The sequence below is a fragment of the Astatotilapia calliptera genome, chromosome 4, assembly GCF_900246225.1.
Source record: "Astatotilapia calliptera chromosome 4, fAstCal1.2, whole genome shotgun sequence".
Classification (NCBI taxonomy): domain Eukaryota; kingdom Metazoa; phylum Chordata; class Actinopteri; order Cichliformes; family Cichlidae; genus Astatotilapia; species Astatotilapia calliptera.
The window spans coordinates 31601870-31622719 of NC_039305.1; the positions used below are offsets into that span (position 1 = coordinate 31601870).

Below are 20850 nucleotides of genomic sequence, written 5' to 3' on the forward strand. Positions count from 1 at the left end.
TAGTAGTATTTCCGTGTCATTTGGGAATAAGTTGTCTATGAGAGTGGCGCAATATGATGATGGAAATAAGCTCATGTGTTCCAAATGTCGCCATTTCCCGAGAAATCACAGCATTTGTAACATTATTTTACACTTCAACACCTCTCCGCATCAGACCACCATCCACGTGCCCTGCACGTATAACGTGATGGTGGCCGCTCCGTGTCCGTGTCGGTCAGGAACCAATACGGAGGCTGAACTCGTCAGACTGTGGATTTACTTGGGAATAACGCACTTCCCAGTTGGTTTGCGGAATTTTACTGACAGCATCAAGTCCAATGGCAGGTCCGCGAGGTGCATTGTGGGTGGTATAGTCTAACAGCGGAGAAAAATATACTGATGAAGAGAACGCGTTACGAGTTCGACTACATGTCCCAGAACACACTGCGGTATCTTGAGCTGTGTGTATGTGAGGCAAAGAGGAAGATTTCAGAATTCGTCTAGAAAATTGTAGCTGCGCTGTTGTTAAACAGATATAATGGTAAGTGTGCAAAACTAAGCCAAAACGACTTTTTTGTAATCATGTTCTTGCTGAATACAAAATAAAGCGGATTATTCGACCGCTGTTTTTAGTTTTTCCTGCCACAGACTGTTAGTCGCAGTGATTGCTAATGAAAATGTAACATAAGCTAAGTTAAGCTAGCAAAGAAGATACTTAAGGTTAGCAATTGTCGCAGTTTACATGGTTGTTGACAACATGACTGCAGGCAGACACGGTTGTAGACCGCTTTCTTTTATAGTAGGAAACTCGCGCTTTACGCCTATTCGCTTATATATTCCGCGTTTAAGCATTTAGCCAGCTAGCTGTCTTTAACTTTGTTCCGTTGTGTGTGTGTGTGTGTTCGTGTTCGTGTTCCGCCCCCCTTTTTTTACGGGAATCTCCGGGCTTATGACAGCGAGTACAGCTCCGGAATAGGTTCACTGGCAGACTGTGCAGCCCACGGACCGCATACCTTTCCGTTTGCATCATTAGCTAGTTGTCCGGGTCACTGGTTTTTTTGGCTGTCTCGCCCCCCCTCTCCCCATTGTGCTTGTTTTGCTCCCTCTCTATGTCTCCCTCACTCCTCCCCTTGGTTTGACGGTTTGCAGATGTTGAGCACAGTTTCACAAGTTTAGCACACGAATAAGTTGGACTCGGTGTATATCTTTGGAGGAGCACTACTTTTAACAAGGTAGAAGGATTAGAGATATGCTATTGTTTGCTAACTATCTGCATGTGTACTTTCTATCAATATGTACATATACACAGTGTATATGTGTGTTTGTGTGTGAATGAGCACTCTTGCGAGGCAAACATCCGAGATGAATCTACAATTTGTAGAATTTTGAACTTCCTCTGCTGATCTGCTGCTGGCTGATGCAGCTTTACTCTCCCAGTTAAAAGACTTAGAATTATTTCACTTTGTCAATAAACACGACCTATTATGTTTTACCTTATTTTTTTCTGTCTTAATATGTAAGACAGACAGCAAATAGAAAAAGTTGCATTTCCTTCGAAAATGCTGTGTGAATGCCGTGTAGTAGAATCTGAAAACAGCAGAAGAAGGAGAACTATCTGCAAACACTGTGCAGAAGCTGAAGTCTTTGCTGAAAACTGCATTATTTGAAAGGGTACAGTGAACAGTGTCAAGAAAGTGGAGTGTGTGCAAGCGTTGAAGACGTGCGGCAACATCCACAGGTAGGATTGAACCTTGACCACCGAGTCTCACAGCGCCTCACGGCATTCGCACAATGATAGCAAGAGTGGAAGGGAAGGTTTACAACATGGTAGAGCAACTGCTGTGAAGGCTGGTTTGATAAAAGATAAAAGACAGTCTGGGCTGAAGGTGGCAGAAATGAAGATGTTAGGATTTTTATTGAGAGTGAGCAGGATGGACAGGATTAGAAATGAGTGTATCAGAGTGGCAGCTTAGGTTAGCAATTTGGAGATTAAGTTAGCCTTGCCTTACTGAGATGACAAAACAAATTTCCCACGTCTGGGACTAATAAAGGTTATCTTATCTTATCTTATCTTATGGTTTGGACATGTGAAGAGGAGGGATAGTGGATATATTGGGGAAATGATCATCAAGATTGAGCTGCCAGTTGGAAGCATAACAAGGAGTTCAGAGCAGGTTCATGGATGTCACGAGAAGGACATGGAGAGGGTTGATGTGACAGGGTTGGCTGTGGCTCAGGCGGTAGAGCAGATCAGCTTGGTAGGTTGGTGGTTCGATTCCTGGCTTCCCCACTCTGCATGCCAAATATCCTTGGGCAAGATTGCCCTCCGATGCGTTCATCGGAGTGTGAATGTGTGTGAATATTTATTAGTTGCACTTGTGTTTGGAAGTGCTTGTATGAGTGGGTGTGATTAGGTGAATGAGGCATGAGCACTTTGAGCACTCCGGGAGAGTAGAAAAGTGCTATATAAGAATCAGTCCATTTACAGAGGAGGTTGCAATGGATAGGGTGAGCTGGCTGTGGCCAAAAGAAGAAGATATAAATAATTACAAAATTGGATGCTCCTATGAAATAAAGATGGGATATATGCAAGAAATCCTTGGGAAACTAAAGCTCCAGCTTCAGTTTTTTCTGCTCTTGGCTCTGTATTATGTCATTGGAGCAAATTTCCTAATATGGTCATCTCAGCCACAAAGCACAGTCAGCAGAAAGGTGTGTCAAACGGAGGGGGGGGAAATGAGCATAAGTCCACTTCAAGCTGACATCTACTTTTTTTAATGGTCTGAAAATCAGTCTTCAGATGTCTTCTTTTGCCTGACCAACAGTCCAAAAACTACAAACATTTAATGCACTGACTCAGAACATGTTCTGTTTAGGCATTAGACAAATCAAAACAGTCTGAATTTCTTAATTTGTTGTCAGTTCAGTAACTAAATAATAATATTTCTCATTCTCAGTAGTCCATGTTGTTACTTCAGTTCTGAACCGTCCCAAAACTGAAAAGCTTTCTTGTAAAGCAGCACGAGGCCACGGTTTGTTCACAGAAAGACAGGAAATCCTGTAATGACATTAAAAAAAATCACATTACTTTCTATCCTCTCAGATCAGCTGGGCCTCAGATTTCAGTCTGGGGGTACCTGAGGAGTTTTTTGTGTGTATATTTGTGAATGAGACAAACTACACAGTACTAGCAGAGAGGAAACAGAACTTTTTTTGTTTTTAATTTAACAAATTAATTAACAAATGACTGAACTTTGAACTTCCTGTTATTGCTGGATTTGTGCTCTGGGTTTTCTGGATAGTCGGATTCAACAGACTAAAACATAAAACTTCTTCATAAACGTCATCTTTTCTGTGAATTGAAATAATTATGTTTGATTGTGTTGTTGTGCTTGAGGCCAGTAAAGTAGGTCAAACGTCGCCTTAACAACAGTAACTCCACTGTGTCGTTTCTTTTTCACTGCGTTGCCTCTCGTGTAGATTAAAGCTGTGCTGCAGCTTCTGGCAGTTGCTGACATCCCTCGAGCCAACTGTGGGCATGTGGCTTTTATTTTTAATTTTTGTTCTGTGTTAAAACATAACTCTAACTTAAAGCAAGCATTACGTGCTTAAGCTCTTTTTACTCGGACTTCTGTAGTTCTGGTCGGAGGGAAATAACCATACCAACTGATATCGTTTTTACAGTATGTGTCACGCTAATACCCTCCTTGTCCTTTTACCTCTTCCTAGGCCTAGCAGTCCAGCTACCTGATAGTCTTTCCTCACATATTCTGAGTGTGTGCTTTGGGTTATGAGCAGTGGTAAGACTCCTCGTTACAACCGATACTCCGGAGGAGCAGCGATAGCTAGCACAGCAACCATCCCCAGCAGCCCCTCCAGCCCCTCAGCAGACTCTGGCAACGGGGTGAGAGACACTTGCAGAAATTTGAATCATGTAGCAGGATTAGTATTCATTGTACACTATTGCTCATTGTACTCGTGATCTGCAATGTATTCCCATCACAGCTTTTGTTTTATTTTAAAATAAACGGAAACTTTGACTCTGAGCTATTCCGTCTGTGCATCTTTCTTCACTGCAGAGCAGGATGGAGGCCTCGTTTGCTCCAACTTTCTCAGCTGCTGGAGCTAAAGGTGACACATAATTAGCACACCACTGCGTGTTTGCTTGATGTCACTGAAGTTTTGTTTTACTGTAGTGTTCTTTCCTCTGAGTATTCCCCTTCTTTTTTCAGCAGAAGGCTCCAGCACTTACAAGCAGCACAGACGGACTCCTTCCTCCTCGAGCACTCTGACCTACTCCCCCCGTGATGACGACGATGGAATGGTAAGCACACATCAACTCAACATCCAGTTCATGATAACGTAGTCAAAGTGATCATTTATTGGACTAAAACATGAAATGTTTTCATGCTCTGCATCTTTTTCATATTTGCACGCATGAGGATTTGCTGTGATACCGTTAGTGTGGGATTTGTTTATGAACTCTTCTTCCTCGCTGCTTCTTTTCCCTTCCTCAGCCTCCCATCGGTACTCCTCGGAGGTCAGATTCGGCCATCTCAGTCCGATCTCTCCATTCCGAGTCCAACATGTCCTTGCGCTCCACTTTCTCTCTGCACGAAGAGGAGGAGGACACGGTATGGCAGCCGGCACTTATATTTACTCTACATATATGGAAGCAAATATAAACAGATGCCTTGCAGTACATTCAGAGATCTACACAGACACACAGAGCACAGTTTTGGAGTTGAGTGAATTAACACAAGTTTATGTTTGTGAGCAGGAGCCGCAGGTCTTTGCTGAGCAGCCTTCAGTCAAACTTTGCTGCCAGCTGTGTTGCAACGTCTTCAAGGACCCCGTCATCACCACGTGTGGGGTGAGTCTTCTTTTAACTTGTAATCTTTTTCTTTCTGTCCGTCTGCCTGTGCTTTGAAAGTTGTTCCTCTTTTTTTCCATAGTTTGTCCAACTGCTTGTAAAAACCTCCAACAAATTTCATCACAGTTGTGCTCGGTTTCCTAAAGGTTTGATTGTGACTCTGAAAAAGTGCTAAAACTGACATGCTGTTGATATCCAGCTGTCAAATAAATAAAATAGTGATGACAAAGGACTGCTTGAGAAAGGGGATCATACAGGGCACATCCAGTTACTGGATTTCTGACTAATGTGAATTGGAATGAAAATAGACCTGTTTGCCCTTTTTAATGACGTACTAAAAAAACAAACGCATTTCCACAATATTCTAGGTTATTCTAAATGCACTAGTAGAAGTGGCTGTAAATCCCTGGTGGCCAACAATTTCTGCTAGTGTTGCAGTAAATCAGAAAAGCTGCCACTGTTTGTTAGATGCATGTGTGACTGTCAGGGCTCACCAAATATCCAGATGTTTTAAAGCAAAGTAAAACTAAACTAACTCTAACTTCCTCTTTCTGCAGCACACTTTCTGCAGACGATGTGCCTTGACTTCAGGTAACCCTAAAAAATGTGTAACAGACATTTATTGCAGTACAATTTTGAAGTTTACTCGATTTTAACCCTACCTAATTAATATTTGTGCTCCTTGCAGATAAGTGCCCTGTGGATGCAGCTAAGTTAACGGTTGTGGTGAACAACATTGCAGTAGCCGAGCAGATTGGAGAGCTCTTCATCCACTGTAAATACGGCTGCAGGGCTGTAGGCAGCAGCGCGGCCGGCGCCACGGCCTCCAACACCTCAGTGGCCGGGAAACCTGGAGCCTACGAGGTGGACCCGCTGGGCTGCCCGTTCACAATCAAACTATCTACACGCAAGTAAGGAAACATTCCTGAAATCTAAAGTGAAACAAAGAGCTGTATGGTCTGTTTGTATCCTGTTAAAAAACATTTTCTGCTTTCATCGTCCCAACATCTGTTTGCAGAGAACATGAGGCCAGCTGTGACTACAGGCCCGTGCGATGCCCAAACAACCCCTCCTGCCCGCCGTTGCTCACCATGAACCTGGAGGCTCACCTCAAAGAATGCGAACACATCAAATGTCCACACTCCAAATATGGGTAATCCTAAAACAGCGCTTTGATGTCTTATTTTCACCTTTCTCCAGCATATTTTGTTCATTCTATGAAATTATTTCTTGCTTTTTCCATTGGCACTGTTACTTTACTGTATTCATATTTGCTCTGTTTTACTTGTCAGTAATCTGCATCTTGTCTCCTTGCCAACAGCTGCACATTCATAGGCAACCAGGACACATATGAAACACACCTGGAGGTCTGTAAATTTGAGGGCCTCAAGGAGTTTCTGCAGCAGACTGACGACAGGTGAGCTCAGATAAACAGACTTTTGTTGTGCTGAACCGTTTCTGTTAACCTCCCCATCGGTCCTAATGTGACGTCTGACTTTTGCCTGCTTAGATTCCATGAGATGCAGCTCACTCTGGCTCAGAAGGATCAAGACATCGCTTTCCTACGCTCCATGTTGGGGAAATTATCTGAGAAGTTGGATCAGCTAGAGAAAAACCTGGAGCTCAAATTTGGTGAGATGACAGAAAAGCAGAACTAAGAATCAGTTCTCTTTTTCTAACATTCAGCAACATCATTTGCATATTTATATGCTTGGAAGAAGATGTAGTTGAGCTTCAGTGAGCAGGTGGGCTGCTTGTATGTGGCTCAGTGATGCTGTATAGCTGTCAAGAAACAGGTGCTGTGGTACCTCAGGTATACAGCTTATATAAAGAATGTGTTTTAAATAGTTCACTTTGCCCAAGTATTCAGCAAAGCAGTGCATGTGAAAGACAAGTACAGACTCTCAGACTAATATCATGGAAAGATCAGACATGTCTTCACACTTCAGCTTATTTGAGTATTCAGTATATTATCAGCACAACATGTACTGAATACCAAGATGTGCGTTTTGTTGTTATCGACTCTAGGAGCCATCAAATTAGATTCAGTAAGAAGATATTGGCTCATATTTCCTCTGGATGTTTCACAGACTGAAGGGAAGTTCCGACTTAGTTAAGTTACTTAATAAGGCTTTAAGTGGAACTGTAGTTGTTGGTAAATAGTTTTATTTTGGTCAGGCCAGTTTCCAAAGTCGCATGGACCTGTTAGGATTATTTTTAGTTCTCCTTTTATTCTTGAGCTCTTCTTAGAGGAGCTTTGTTCAAAATAATTTGTATTCGTCTTATACCATACATGTGTGCAAAAATATTTATCACGATATATATTTGAAAATTTGCGATAACGATATAACTGACGATATAATTGATGCGAGACAAAATACAACTCCACAACATTACTAGCGCAAAAAGACAAACTTCCATTTATTTTCACTTAAACAAGCAGCTGTTTTTTTATGTGCATTAAAGCTTTATAAAAATGTAACAGTGCAAATGCAAATTCCTTGCTGAAGGTTTAACCAAAAGGCATTTCCAGTAGAAATGTGCTGACATATCCTGAGCATAACCATGTATAATATCCACTGAAGTTAAAAAGAGGTGCTTTGCAACATTAAACTGCAGTGTGCCAAATAAAAAAGTCAAATATGTATTTCTCGGACCATAAGGTGCACGGGATTATAAGACACAAGAAACAAAGCAGTCAGATAAATCAAACTTTATTAAACTCATTCTTCTTGCTTCCTCCACTTCTGTGCCATCGAGTCATTAATGCTGTATTCTATCACAGCGGCTCTATTCCCATGTTGTTGCAGTATATTAATGACTAACCTCGTATTGTGGATGGATTATCTCAGTTGTTCTCCTGACTGAAGTTTGGTCCGTTTACAGCATCCTGCCATGCGATTACATTTGTCTCTAACCATCAGGAACCTTCACGTTAACTTTCATCGAGGGGAAAAGTGTTAGTGTTCGTCCTCCAGCTTCACTGTGTTTATGCTAACACAGCTGTGTCGCTAGCGACCTGTAGCACATCATTATATCCGGTCATTAAGTGATGACGTGACGAATTCTACTTCCGGGCATAAAGTAGTCTGCGTTTAATATGGCTTTTGTGTTGTTAACATGTTTAATGTTTTGTATTTTCTTCTATTTGATCTCAAAAAGCTCCTAAAACAGTCAGCGACCACTGTTGACCTCCCTCGGCTTTTATTACCGCTAATCATTTATTTAAGCTCAGTTTTTAAAACCTTAGGATGTAACTACAGCCCAGCCCATGCAGCAGTTTATGAATGACTAACCTCGTATTGTGGATGGATTATCTCAGTTGTTCTCCTGGCTGAAGTTTGGTCCTTTTACAGCATCCTGCCATGCGATTACATTTGTTCCTGACCACCGAGAACACTCATGTTAACTTTTATCGAGTGGAAAAAAAGTTAGCTTGTTTATATTATGCTAACATAGCTGTGTCGCTAGCGGTCACGTAGCACATCATTATATAGCAGCTAGCCCAACTTCAGTAACCCTACAAATGTCACTGCTGTTTAGTTTTCTGTCTTCATTTATGTTGGAAGTGACAGCAGAGCTGTACGTTTGATTTTGTTTCCAAAACCCCGCAGTCAGGACATGCTATATTGTATTTAGATAGAAGCTAGCGAGCTAACTCCCTGCTAACTTCTAACTCGGTTAAATGTCATAAATTCCGTTTTCATGGATGCCTGGATGTTAAACTCAATTGTTACGCCTGGTAGAGCAGAACGCTGATCATTTTATTAAAGATGAAAGACTTTAGACAGTTTTTCAACTCTCAGTAATGCCACAGTGATCGTTTGATATATGGACCTGCAGCGGAGTTTAGGCCCAGACACGGCTAGTAACGTCAGACTTAGCGACTGGATACCAGGTAGCCCAACTTCAGTAACCCTGCAAACGTCACTGCTGTTTAGTTTCCTGTCTTCATTTATGTTGGAAGTGACAGCAGAGCTGTACGTTTGATTTTTTTCAGAATTTTCTCAGTCAGAACATGCTATATCATGCTTAGGTAACTAGTGAGCTAACTTCTGCTAGCTTCCTGCTAACTTCTTACACCGTTAAATGTAATGAATTCTGTTTTCATGGATGCCTGGATGTTAAACTTCATAGTTGCAACATTTTTACAAACTAATTCTGGTTCATCCATTTCACTCAACAATCTGCTTTCCTCCTTCTCATTCTCTGTTACCGCCGTGCTTTTTCGGCACTGCGCATGCGCGTTTTACCCAAATTCTATCGCGATGTTTCATTTTCTTATCGTTGCCTAACATTGTACCAGTATTACAGTGAACAGTATAATATGGCCCAGCCCTATGTGCAGCATCTTAGTTCATCCTCCGTCTGAAGCCGTCTTAGCTCGTCTCCCTATGATGTTTACTTTCTTTTGAATGGCTGCCAGTGGCGACTCATTGCACCATCATGGGTCTGTGTCCCCAACATGTTTGTATAAATATAAACATCCACCACTTGCAATGTATAACAGCAAACCATTAACAGCTGTAGTTACTTGCTGACAGAAGAAGTGCAGGTTTATCGGGTTTGTTTTTGGGCCGGAAAGGAAAGGGGGGTATGGGGAATGGAGATGATCTTGGATATGATGGAGTGTTATCCATGTGTGAGTTAAAATTGGAGCCTTTTAAGAATCTGCATCACGTGCATCTCCTTATGCGTGTTGTCTCTTAACTCTGTGTGGGTAGGGTTGAAGGCTACAGATTTAAAAACTACTAAATCAGTCGGCGTGCTGCTACAGGTAACTGCTCCTTCAGGAGCTAGTAGGAAACCCTCTCAAATGCTGCCTTATGCTATGCTCTGTAATGGAGAAACTATGTAAGAAAGTAGCACTTCATGATTTGCAAAATGCAGCACAGACTTAAAATAAAAAGAGACACATAACCTGGGTAATTAATATCCATCCATCCATCTTCTTCCGCTTTATCCGGGGCCGGGTCGCGGGGGCAGCAGCCTAAACAGAGAACCCCAGACCTCCTTCTCCCCAGCCACCTCCTCCAGCTTATCCGGGGAACACCAAGGCGTTCCCAGGCCAGCCGAGAGATATCTCTCCAGCTTGTCTTGGGTCTGCCCCGGGGCCTCCTCCCGGTGGGACACCTCACGCAGGGGGCATCCTTGTCAGATGCCCGAACCACCTCAGCTGGCTCCTTTCAATGTGGAGGAGCAGCGGCTCTACTCTGAGCCCCTCCCGGATGGCCGAACTTCTCGCCCTATCTCTAAGGGAGAGGCCAGCCACCCTTCAGGGGAAGCTCATTTCTGCTGTTTGTATCCGCGATCTCGTTCTTTCGGTCACTACCCACAGCTCGTGGCCATAGGTGAGGGTAGGGACGTAGATCGACCGGTAAACTGAGAGCTTCGCTTTTACACTCAGCTCTCTCTTCACCACCACAGACCGGTGCAGCGTCCGCATTACTGCAGCCGCAGCACCAATCTGTAATGAATAATCATAGTAAACATTTAGTTGTGCTTTTTAAAGTTTTTCTCATCGTCTTAAAGACCTTGTGTGTCTGCGTGTGTTTCAGATGTGCTGGATGAGAACCAGAGCAAGCTCAGCGAAGACCTGATGGAGTTTCGTAGAGATGCCTCCATGCTTAACGTAAGTGTGTGTGTGTGTGTGTGTGTGTGTGTGTGAGAACTGGAGTTTATGTGACTAAGAAGCCGAGGTGCTGAAATATTACACAAATACTTACTTTGTCCCTCCAGGATGAGTTGTCCCACATCAACGCCAGGCTCAACATGGGAATCCTGGGCTGTAAGTGTCTGTTAGCCTTTACTCTTCTCCTCTCTGTGTAATCTGGGTGAAAATCTGTGAAAGCTTTAACCTGAAATTCAAATTTTAGCTCTGCCAGCTCTCAGGATTGCCCTCCTCCCCCCGCTCACGCTTTTCCATTTCCCTTTTCTTTATCCACCTTTCAGTTCTTAACCTCTTGTTTCAGTTATTTTCCTCGCACTGTGTTTCTCCAGTGAAAAATGCAAATCCACTCTATGCCGTCTTTCTGCCTGTGTGTAGCATACGACCCCCAGCAGATCTTCAAGTGTAAGGGGACATTTGTGGGCCACCAGGGTCCCGTCTGGTGTCTCTGTGTCTACTCCACTGGAGACCTGCTCTTCTCTGGCTCTTCTGATAAGACGATTAAGGTAATGGCTACACTCATTTCCCCGTTTTTGTATACGTGCTATTTTTGCCTGCTCACTCCTGTTTCCAAAGAGATTCAGACAACTTCCACATATAACCCTGTTTTGTAGAAAGTAGGAATTGTAGAGTTGTTGTTATGCACAGAAATACTAAGTGACGGCTTCTCTTCCTCTAAGGTGTGGGACACCTGCACCACCTACAAATGTCAGAAAACCCTGGAGGGTCATGATGGCATCGTGCTGGCTCTGTGTATCCAAGGGTAACATAATTCACACATGCACACATGTTGTAATCACTGGATCTCTATCAGCTGCAGGAATCTCAGGATGACTCAGTTGTATTTTTTTTCCTCCCCATAGTAACAGGCTATACAGTGGCTCTGCAGATTGCACCATCATTGTAAGTCTCTGCGTCCTCCCTCTTTTAGGACCAAGCTTATAAAATTTCACGATGGAATGTTTTCATACGTCGAGAAGCTCATTTATTTGCATCATGCATTTCCCCTCCAACTGTGCATCTTGCGTAGGTGTGGGACATTCAGACGCTCCAGAAAGTCAATACTATCCGTGCCCATGACAACCCCGTATGCACACTGGTCTCCTCCCACAATATGTTGTTCAGCGGCTCCCTCAAGGCCATCAAGGTACTGTTATGTGCAGCATATTTCACACAGTGTATGTTGGGTTATTTTATGTTTTTCAAATCTGTAGAAGTAGACGGATTTGCCCAAATCCTGCACAGCTGACATCTGCAAAGAATATGAAAATGTGAAAAATGAATAAACTTGGACTGTAGCCTTTAGTGACAGAGAAGAAGAGGATGCATTGGTGCTGTATGTCGGTGATGTCAGTGCTCCCACAAAAGGGACTTTCCCTACTTGAGGCTTTCCCTCCCCCCGCTCCAACCCCCTTCACTCAGCCTTTCTCAACATCAGTTCAGTGACAGATCACACTTGAATGTTTCCACCTCTGCTGTTTAAATTTCTGATTTCTTGTTTTTTTGTTTTTAAACATGTTTCAGGTCATCAGATGACTTTTAGCGTTAGAAAAAGTTGACCAGCGTAAATAAAAAATGCTGCTTTTAAAAGAAGATTTCATTTATTAAATTAAACACAGTTATATAAACTTCCTGGGACAATGTGAAAAAGTCTTTTCTCTTCTAAATGTCAGAACTGGTTGTGACAATCATGTGTTTCTGATATTTGTCTTCATATGACTGCGGAGGAATTTTGAGCCTCTCTTCTGTGCAGAGTGTGTCAGTTCAGCCACATTGGGGGGATTTCCAGCATGAACGCCTGTTTAAGGTCATGAAGCAGTTCAGTCTGATGTGATTTTAACTCTAAAACCTTCATTTTGGGGGGTTTGATATTTGTTTTGAGCCATTCAGAGATGGACTTGCTGCTGTGTTTCAAGTCCTTTCATCTGCCTCAGCTCAGCTGTTTGCGTGTGTGAGTGTGACAAACTAGCTTTTTGTGGTATGTTGATGAAGGTGAAGCTGAAAATGAGTCCAGTATTTAAAATGTCCATGTTTTACTCTAGTAAACAAATGTTTTACCAAACGTTTAATATTTTTTCACCATCTGGTATTTTTGTAATTTTATTGACTGTTCTCTTTGGATCCAGTACTTTTTTCCTCCTCTGTTAGTTCAGTGGATTTTCTTGTCGTGTGTGTAGGTTTGGGACATCGTGGGCACTGAGCTGAAGCTGAAGAAGGAGCTGACAGGACTCAATCACTGGGTTCGAGCGCTGGTGGCCTCCCAGAACCACCTGTACAGCGGCTCGTATCAGACCATCAAGGTAAGAAAGAGCAATGTTTACCTACTTATGTCCAATCATAACTCAGCAGCTATAAATGATTCAAACAAAATAAAAAAGCATCATGAGACTGCATATTTCCACTTTACGCACAAACTGAGTCCTTGGAGCCAGAAGGATTCCTGGATCTGGATTCCTTTGTGCTGTTATGTTAAACATCTCTAAGTTTTGTTTAAATTTGATGCGTACGAACACGTTTATTCAACCTCCACACAATGTGAGGTTTATTTCACAGCTGCCCAAAACAGCAATGGTAATAAACAAAATCATTTTTTATTTGTCTGTGACGTCTGTTCCACCAGCAAAATTAATCTTTAATCAAAATGATGTTTTTAATGCTAAAATATAATTATTGTTGTTACACATTAATTCACAAACAATTACACAGTCTTAACATGCTTTACTTTGTTTTGACTAAGACGCCAAATTCCAGTTATTTACTTGAACTCCTGAACAGAGAAAATCGTTTTTGATGTTGAACGGTGTGCCTGATTCATTTCTGACTGCTCGGAGAAGTCCAGTGTTTGTTTTTGTTTCTTTTATTCACGTTTTAGATGGACAGAACTTACATACAGCGTAGATGTACATGAAGAAATTACTTAAAAATAAATTATCAGCATTTATTAAATAATCATGGTCCATAAATAAAAGAAAACAATGTTGTTTTTGTGCATAACAAAAAGCTCACAATTGTGCAGTCAAAATGTAAACTAACAGACGCTGAGCATAATAACAAAGAGACTTCACAGCTGCACCACGTCTCTGAACAGGTGCCATTTGTGGTCCTTATACACACACAGTACGGTAATATTACGTTGAAGCACAGTACGTATCACTCCGCGAGGCTCCTCCCCGGTAGCCGTAATCCTCCGACAATCCATCAAGCAGTGCAGCTCCGTAGCTTAGCAAAGTCATATTAAAACATTTTTTGACAGATTGCTGAGCGCTGTGTTCCACATAAAATCGGTTTGCGGTCAGAAAGCACAACCAGAATTCATACATAAGGCGCACTGTCGAGTTTTGAGAAAATGAAAGGATTTTAGGCCATGCAGCTCCTCCGGGCTGCTTTACGAACATAAACTACAGGAATGATAATATTGTCAGCTCTCTGTCCGTTGCTTATTTGCAAAAAACAAAACAAACTGAAATGCACAAAGCAAGACGGGAAGAAAAGAAAAATAAACCCAAAAGGAACAAAATCAGCTGGGAAACGACAACAAAGGGCAAAACACACAGGTGCCCAGGAACTAAAGACGACCTCGGCCACTGGCTGTATTAAACATTTTCTTTCTTTTACTGGCTGCAAAGAAAAAGAACAAACAACAACAAAAAATATTTGAGTAGGGTTTGGAAGCTGGTGGTCGATCATTTTGGAGCCAATGTGTAAAAATAAAAAAACATCCGGAGGAAGATGGACACGCAGAGCTGGACGAACAGCCAAACATACATTTCGGTTTTAATGCAGGCACTGCTGCTAGTGTGTTGGGCTAGGTCAGGGTCTCCAGCTTTGTGTTCTGTCATCTCTGGGTGTTGGTGGGAGTACTGAGCCCCCGTGTGCAGTTACAGCTGCATCCATGAGTGTATCCCCTCAGTTATGTTCTCAGCACTGACAAAGGTTTGTGCGTCGGCTTCATTCACTTCCTCACTGTTCAAAGTACTTGGAATGCCTGTGTGTGTGTGTGTGTGTGTGTGTGTGTCTGGGCTCGTTTCATGCTGTGTGTTTGTGTATGCTCACGTCTCACTGTCTTGCTGCAGTTGGCCACTAATGACTACCTCAGGGACATCGAAGGGAGAACAGAGAGCAAAGCGAGAGGGACTGGTTGTAGGAACGAAGGACAGTCTGTGGAAGAATGACGGCGCTCTGTTATGTGACGCCTGTGAGCGAGCAGCTGGTCTCTAGCCATCGCTTTAACTGGAGGAGCCATTTAGAGACGGTTTCCCGCAGAAACTGTTCTGACACATGTTGGCAGCATTCGGTGACGGTTAAGCTTTTAAATATTTTAGCAGCTTCATACATTTGACACAGACTGGATGCAAAGTCCCCAAAGGTCTGTTTGATCCCTGGATATAGTTTGTTTAATTGGAATCATTCGATGGTATTATTTTTGTGGGACAGTATGAAAAAAAGACCCTTTGTGTGGCATCACAATGTAAACACACTCTCCTTATTAACTGCAGGGGAAAAGGTTCGACAAACTCAGTCCTGGCTCAGCTCTTTATGCTCACGTTGTATTTAATAAGTCCTAGAAGCACAACATTGAAGATATTTATGAGTCTGTAATGGGTAAATGTTTACTGTGACTCTGGAGCATTGAGGCAGATTCATGTTTTACGTTTCACAATAATTAGTTAAAGTGAGTCGACGTGGTGGGAAAGGCTGGGCTTGAAGTGACATTTCAGACTTGTTTTCTACAGTTCTCGTCACCTGTCCTCATGTTTTCACTGTATTTCTCTTCATTTTATTTGAGAGCTTTTGAAAACATCTAAATCTATAACAGGCAGGGGGGGCAATTGGCCTCTAATGGCATAAAGGCAGCATGTTTCCACAAGGGGGAGGAGTGGAGATCAAATCAGAGATGACGGGAGAATGAGTGCAATATTCAGCAGGTAGCCAGACACGTTTGAATCGGTGATCCTGTTTCCTGTTAGCCAGATGTTTGTAAAGAGATTATACAGCAGTGTTCTGTTAATGCTTAGTTAACTGTGCTCTAAATTTAAATAGAGGATTGAGAAGACCTCCTGCATGTTCCTCTGCTCTCCTGTCAGCCCTGTTGTGCTGTACACTGTGACTCATTGACTACACAACAAATTTCATGTTTTTCATAACTTATGAATGATCAGATTCATCTATGAAATGCTGTGGTTACAGCTTCCTAAATGTTTTCAGTGCTGTGTTGTAATTGGCCAGTTAAACCGTGTGATTCAGTGGGGATGAGAATTGATGGCTTCCAGCTGCTGAGTAACTCACTTTTTCCACTGCTGATAACCGAGCGTGCGTGTCTGCGCGCTGTGTTCGTTCCCCTCGGGTCAAGGACGTTCCCTCGCGCTCCTTTTTTCTCCACTAAACTGCTTTCTGTCTGTGCGTGTCAGATTTGGGACATCCGCTCTCTGGAGTGTGTTCATGTCCTGCAGACCAGTGGGGGCAGCGTCTACTCCATTGCTGTCACCAACCACCACATCGTCTGCGGCACCTATGAAAACCTCATCCACGTAAGGCACAGTTTCATTTCCTCTGTCGTTCTTGGCAGTGGCTAAGCCCGTGTCACTGATCCCGTTGGACGCACTGATCTCATAGTTGCAAAGGTTTTTCTGTGGATGTTCAGATTACAACCACAAAGCCTTAGCAAGTCTGTCTGACATGACCTGAAGCAGTCCAGCTGGGGAAATTGCTACAAAGCTGTTTTCTGTGTGTGTTTGTGATGATGATGCAGGAGGAAGGATGGTGGTAATGGTGATGTTTGTGTGTCCTCTCCAGGTGTGGGATATTGAGTCTAAAGAGCAGGTGCGGACCTTGACGGGTCACGTGGGGACAGTTTACGCTCTGGCCGTCATCTCCACCCCCGACCAGACCAAAGTGTTCAGCGCTTCCTATGACCGCTCCCTCAGGGTGAGTCCTGTGTGTGTGTGTGTGTGTGTGTGTGTGTGTGTGTGTGTGTGTGTGTGTGTGTGTGTGTGTGTGTGTGTGTGTGTGTGTGTCAAGCTGGATGCATTCCACTCAAATACATTTTAGTGCATGGTGTCATTACAGAATTACAGTAGTTTGACATCTTGTCACATATTTTCCTCCCACTCTCGTATCCGTTTGTTTAGCTTAAGTCAAAAAATGAAAGTGGACACAACCATCTTAACCCTGTGCTCAGCTGATGAGCGTCCCTGTCAGCGACGCCCCCTACATGATACAACAGCTGCCGCTCAGAAAAACACATTTTCGTCCCAAAGATGTTAATAACGATGTAATAAATATATACAAGGCTGTGATCGGGATGGGCGGAGCCTGAGTGAGTTCACATGAAAGGAAACGAGATTGCCTGGTGTGGAAACAGGATGTTGTAAAGGGTGACGGGCTGTGACGGACGTGGTGGTGGTGGGATAGTTCACACTGTTGTCAGTAGTTTCTAACTTGATTTTTATTAGGTGGTTAAAGGGACGTGACACGAGCACTGTGGTTTATCGTAGTGGAACTAGTTTCAGTGCTCTGAGCAGCTGAAAGTTTTGTTTCATATAACGAGCACACTTATCTTTGTAGGATGTGTGCAGATCATTGATTAACAGGATCAGATGAGATCACAGATGGTTGTAGACTTTTTATTTATTTTTAATTGTCTGTGGTCGGTTTAGTAGTGGGCGGGTGTTCTTGACACCACTGGCCCCCACACTCACCTGACCTAAATCCAACAGAGCATCTGTGGGACGTTCTGCTTTGGTCCGTCTGACGCTGTCAGGTTGCACCTCACTCAGCGCTGTCCCGGGAATTCCTGACGACACCATCCCATCATCTCATCCTACGAGTCACGCTGTGCAGGGCCAGACATGACAGCAGCGCTGCGTTTGTGTGTTGTAGGTGTGGAGCATGGACAACATGATCTGCACCCAGACTCTGCTGAGACACCAGGGCAGTGTAACAGCGCTCGCCGTTTCCAGAGGGCGCCTCTTCTCCGGAGCTGTCGACAGCACCGTCAAGGTACGACAGATCGCCCCCACCCTTAAATCTGAGCTCAACCCACCCGCTGCATCAGCGGTTCACCTTGTCACCTTTTTCTGCTTATACCAGCATCTTGTGCGTTTTCAAAACTAGATTATTAGAAATATTTCTTTTTTCATTCTGAAAGCCGATGTATCCCTGTGCGCGTCTCCTGTCTTACTGTGTCTTTTCCCGTCTCCCTCAGGTGTGGACTTGCTAAACGGTCCGTTGGCTCCACAGGCGTCCAGCTCACTTCACCTCCCGTTAACGTTTCCGCGCAGTTCCCGCCTCAGCACGCATTTCTTTGATTGTGATTTACACACTCCTTAGTGGCCTCATCCACCTGTGCATTACAGGGCACAGCGAGACAAAGCTGCCTTACGGTTGCACCACACTGGACTGACTGGACGCTGCACATTAACCCGAGGTGTGGAGAGGACTGCGGCTGTGCTTTTTTCACACAGTCGACGGTGCTGCCGGCTTCCTGCAGACGAACTTCACCCATGATACCCAACACATACTGTTTAAAGGCTGGCTTCACTACCCTGGGTGGACCCCATGCAGATACCGTATGTTTATTACGTCATCGATGATTTAAGCTTGTATAAGTGAGCAAAAGGCGTTCTTCTGGGCAAAGGCCTTCATCCACGGCGTCACGACTCCGAATGTTTCATTTTAATCATTTTGACAAACCCTCTGCCTGGTTAGCAAACCGGGAGCACTCCACGTGTCAACCTCGTCCAGCAGCTGTTTGTCCAAAGTGCCAGCTAACATTCTCAAGAGTTTAAAAAAGAAAAAAGGTAAATTGATACTTAATTAAATATCAGTTTATTTCTGTTAAACAGTGAAATGTTTATAGCAGTGTGTGCAATAAAAATATATTTATGAATGATATAGTATTATGTACAGAATCAGAGCTGATAAATCACATCAACCAGATGTTGGGCTGACACCTGAGCCACATGTTGGTGTTTCAGGGCCACAGCAGCACTTTTGTTAATCCAGCCTGCACATTTTTCCTTTTTTAAATGTCGACTTTTCTCCTCAAACTAGCTTCACTGATTTCTCAACGATGCACCTCGAGGTAAAAACTCAGCCGGGTAGTGCACACCATTCTGCTGCTTACACTCCGTTCACACTCCATCAGATAACTGATCTCAGAGTCCGCCTGAGTAGCTTCATAAATCAATTTCTAAGCAGTCCAAGATAAAAGCGTCTCCCTTTCAGCTGAAGCGTCACGTTGGTGGTCGCCCAGTCCAGTGTTGTGAAACCAGCCTTTCGAAAAACACTTTTTAACGCAGCAAAGACTTTTAAGAGAAAGATCTATAGATTTAGAGTTTTACATTTGTGCCATGATGGAGATGTATTGAGATGTATTGAGAGCAACTCGACGGTTGTAAAGTCGTGTAAGATAACAGAGAGGACGACTCACCCCGGCCTGCAGGGCGGAGCGAGAAGGACGACCTGCGTGCATGCACGTGCCTGTTATTGTCTATACATGAGTGTTTCAATGAGTGCCATATGTGTGGATGAAAAATAAGGAACAGCTGTAATGATGCCTTTTCCTCTCCTCTGTATGTCCCTCCCTCCTCTCTGACCACAGAGTAACACAAACAGTTGACTGCAGTTAACATTAACTCCCCGACGAAAAGGCGCCTGTGCTTTCCTAAATGATGTGTAAGGACCCATATTGGGTTGACAGTACAGCAGAAGGGTTGAAATATTCTTGTGATAGTCGGTGAGATTCAGAGACTAAATCCGAGTTTCACGGGTGTTTAATAGTTTGGCTGCAGCCTCGTGAGGGAGGCAGAGGAAGGGAAGAGAGGAAGCATCTTTACTGGTCACACTTTAAGTGATTTCTTGTATACTTGTAATCATGTAAGCCTAAGTTGATCGTTGATCAATAAAAGTGTTGTACACTTGGAGAAGCGTTCGTCTGATTTATTTGATGAAATAAAGCACCAAAGGACTTGAGGAGGAAATGATCGGAATCCTTTTGGAACGTAGCGTATCATCATATTTCATTCTGTTGCTAAATTAAATGAAAAACTTGGGTTTAATGTAAACTGCTGTTCTGTGTTTTGCGGCAACACTTTTTGTTAGAGTCGTAACTAGAGCAGGAAGGGAGACTGTGACCACGTATCAGATTGGGGTCATTTCTCGTTGGTCTAAGACCATGAGAGTGTTCACCAGCAGAGGTGTGATGTTGAGCAGGCTGCCTGTTTAGCTGTTTTCGCTGTAAAAGTGTCATAAAATCAGCCGTTTTTCAGGACTACTTCTTCCAACATGTGGTAGTTGCTTTTGCTTTACTGTCATCAGGGACTAACAACAGCAAAACACAAATGAAATTAAAACTTTTACAGTTTTTACTGAAAAAGGTCGAGAATGTACATGAATAAAAGATCTAGAATAGCCAATTTGAACTATGAACTGTAAAACTCACCGTGCTCTGCCTGTACAAGCCTTAAATTCCTGGTTTTTCATGTGTTGGAAGAGGGCCGGACAGTGTATGCTTGCAGATGGATGACAAATTATATATGGAATATAAAAAAACATGCAATAAAAAGCTAAAAACACAACAAAAATAAAAAATTATTTTCAAATACACAAGCAAAAGACCAAACAAGAAAAAATGTCATTTTTCTGTATAGCTCCATAGCACTCGCTATGGAGTCGCTGCTTACAGGAAGTATCAGGATTTTTTTTTTAGATTGCACAAACTGTTCAAGAGTTACTATAGTTTCAAGAAATGTTGAGAAAACCTGTCGGGTTAGGGCATGTGCAGGTGTCCTGCTGATCCTTGATCCATCACAGCTGATTTAAATGGCTAAATTACCTCCTCAACAGGTCTCCAGAGGCCTGGTAATGAACTAATCATTTGATTCAGGTGTGTTGACCCAGGGTTCGTCTAAAACCTGCAGGACACCGGCCTCGAGGCCTGGGTTAGGGGATAAAGGGTGAGCTGGGATGGCACTCATACCTGTGTCTATAAAAGACTTATAAAAATTACAGTCCAACCTGCAATCACTCTCTGGCAGACTAAGGTTATAATCGCTGTGTAATTTATAAACGTAGACGGACTTCACACATGTTGCAATCAGTCTGTGCTGGTGTGCACAACTCGTGTCGTCACTTTGCAGGAGGAGGCCTGAGTCAGCTGGTTGCCAACAGGTTGTATTCTGGTTATACTCCTCTACAGGGTTGCTGAGCATCTATTCGTTTTTGTAGTTAAATTGCTGTCATGCAACAACTACATCACAATTTGTGGAGGAATTTCTGGATTTCTATTTTAGATCTATGAGGCTCAAAACAGACTCTCAATGCAAATAGT

General features: G+C 43.1%; 1 protein-coding gene across 4 annotated transcripts; it reads left to right on the forward strand.

The window, feature by feature from the left end:
* Positions 1-293: 293 nt before the first annotated feature.
* Positions 294-19444, forward strand: traf7 (TNF receptor-associated factor 7). 4 transcript variants are annotated; one of them, XM_026166133.1, is made up of 22 exons: positions 294-520; positions 3709-3883; positions 4059-4110; positions 4215-4303; positions 4497-4613; positions 4760-4852; positions 5410-5443; positions 5541-5763; positions 5871-6005; positions 6174-6269; positions 6363-6484; positions 10411-10484; positions 10592-10640; positions 10899-11026; positions 11201-11283; positions 11384-11423; positions 11551-11667; positions 12698-12820; positions 15929-16048; positions 16314-16445; positions 17400-17519; positions 17725-19444. In XM_026166133.1, exons 2-22 carry the CDS (start codon positions 3770-3772, stop codon positions 17737-17739), a joined length of 2076 nt encoding a protein of 691 aa, XP_026021918.1. In that variant the 5' UTR covers positions 294-520; positions 3709-3769; the 3' UTR covers positions 17740-19444. The 4 variants fall into 4 exon arrangements, with proteins under 4 accessions (XP_026021918.1, XP_026021916.1, XP_026021919.1 ...); XM_026166131.1 differs by having other exon boundaries at positions 296-520; positions 4212-4303; XM_026166134.1 differs by having other exon boundaries at positions 296-520; positions 3778-3883; positions 4212-4303.
* Positions 19445-20850: the final 1406 nt, after the last annotated feature.

Coding starts and splice junctions, on each gene's coding strand:
- traf7 (XM_026166131.1), top strand. CDS start 3,770: ATGAGCAGTGGTAAGACTCCTCGTTACAACCGATACTCCGGAGGAGCA. Junction 6,270..6,362: donor CTGCAGCAGACTGACGACAG/GTGAGCTCAGAT, acceptor TTGCCTGCTTAG/ATTCCATGAGATGCAGCTCA. Junction 6,485..10,410: donor AAACCTGGAGCTCAAATTTG/GTGAGATGACAG, acceptor CGTGTGTTTCAG/ATGTGCTGGATGAGAACCAG.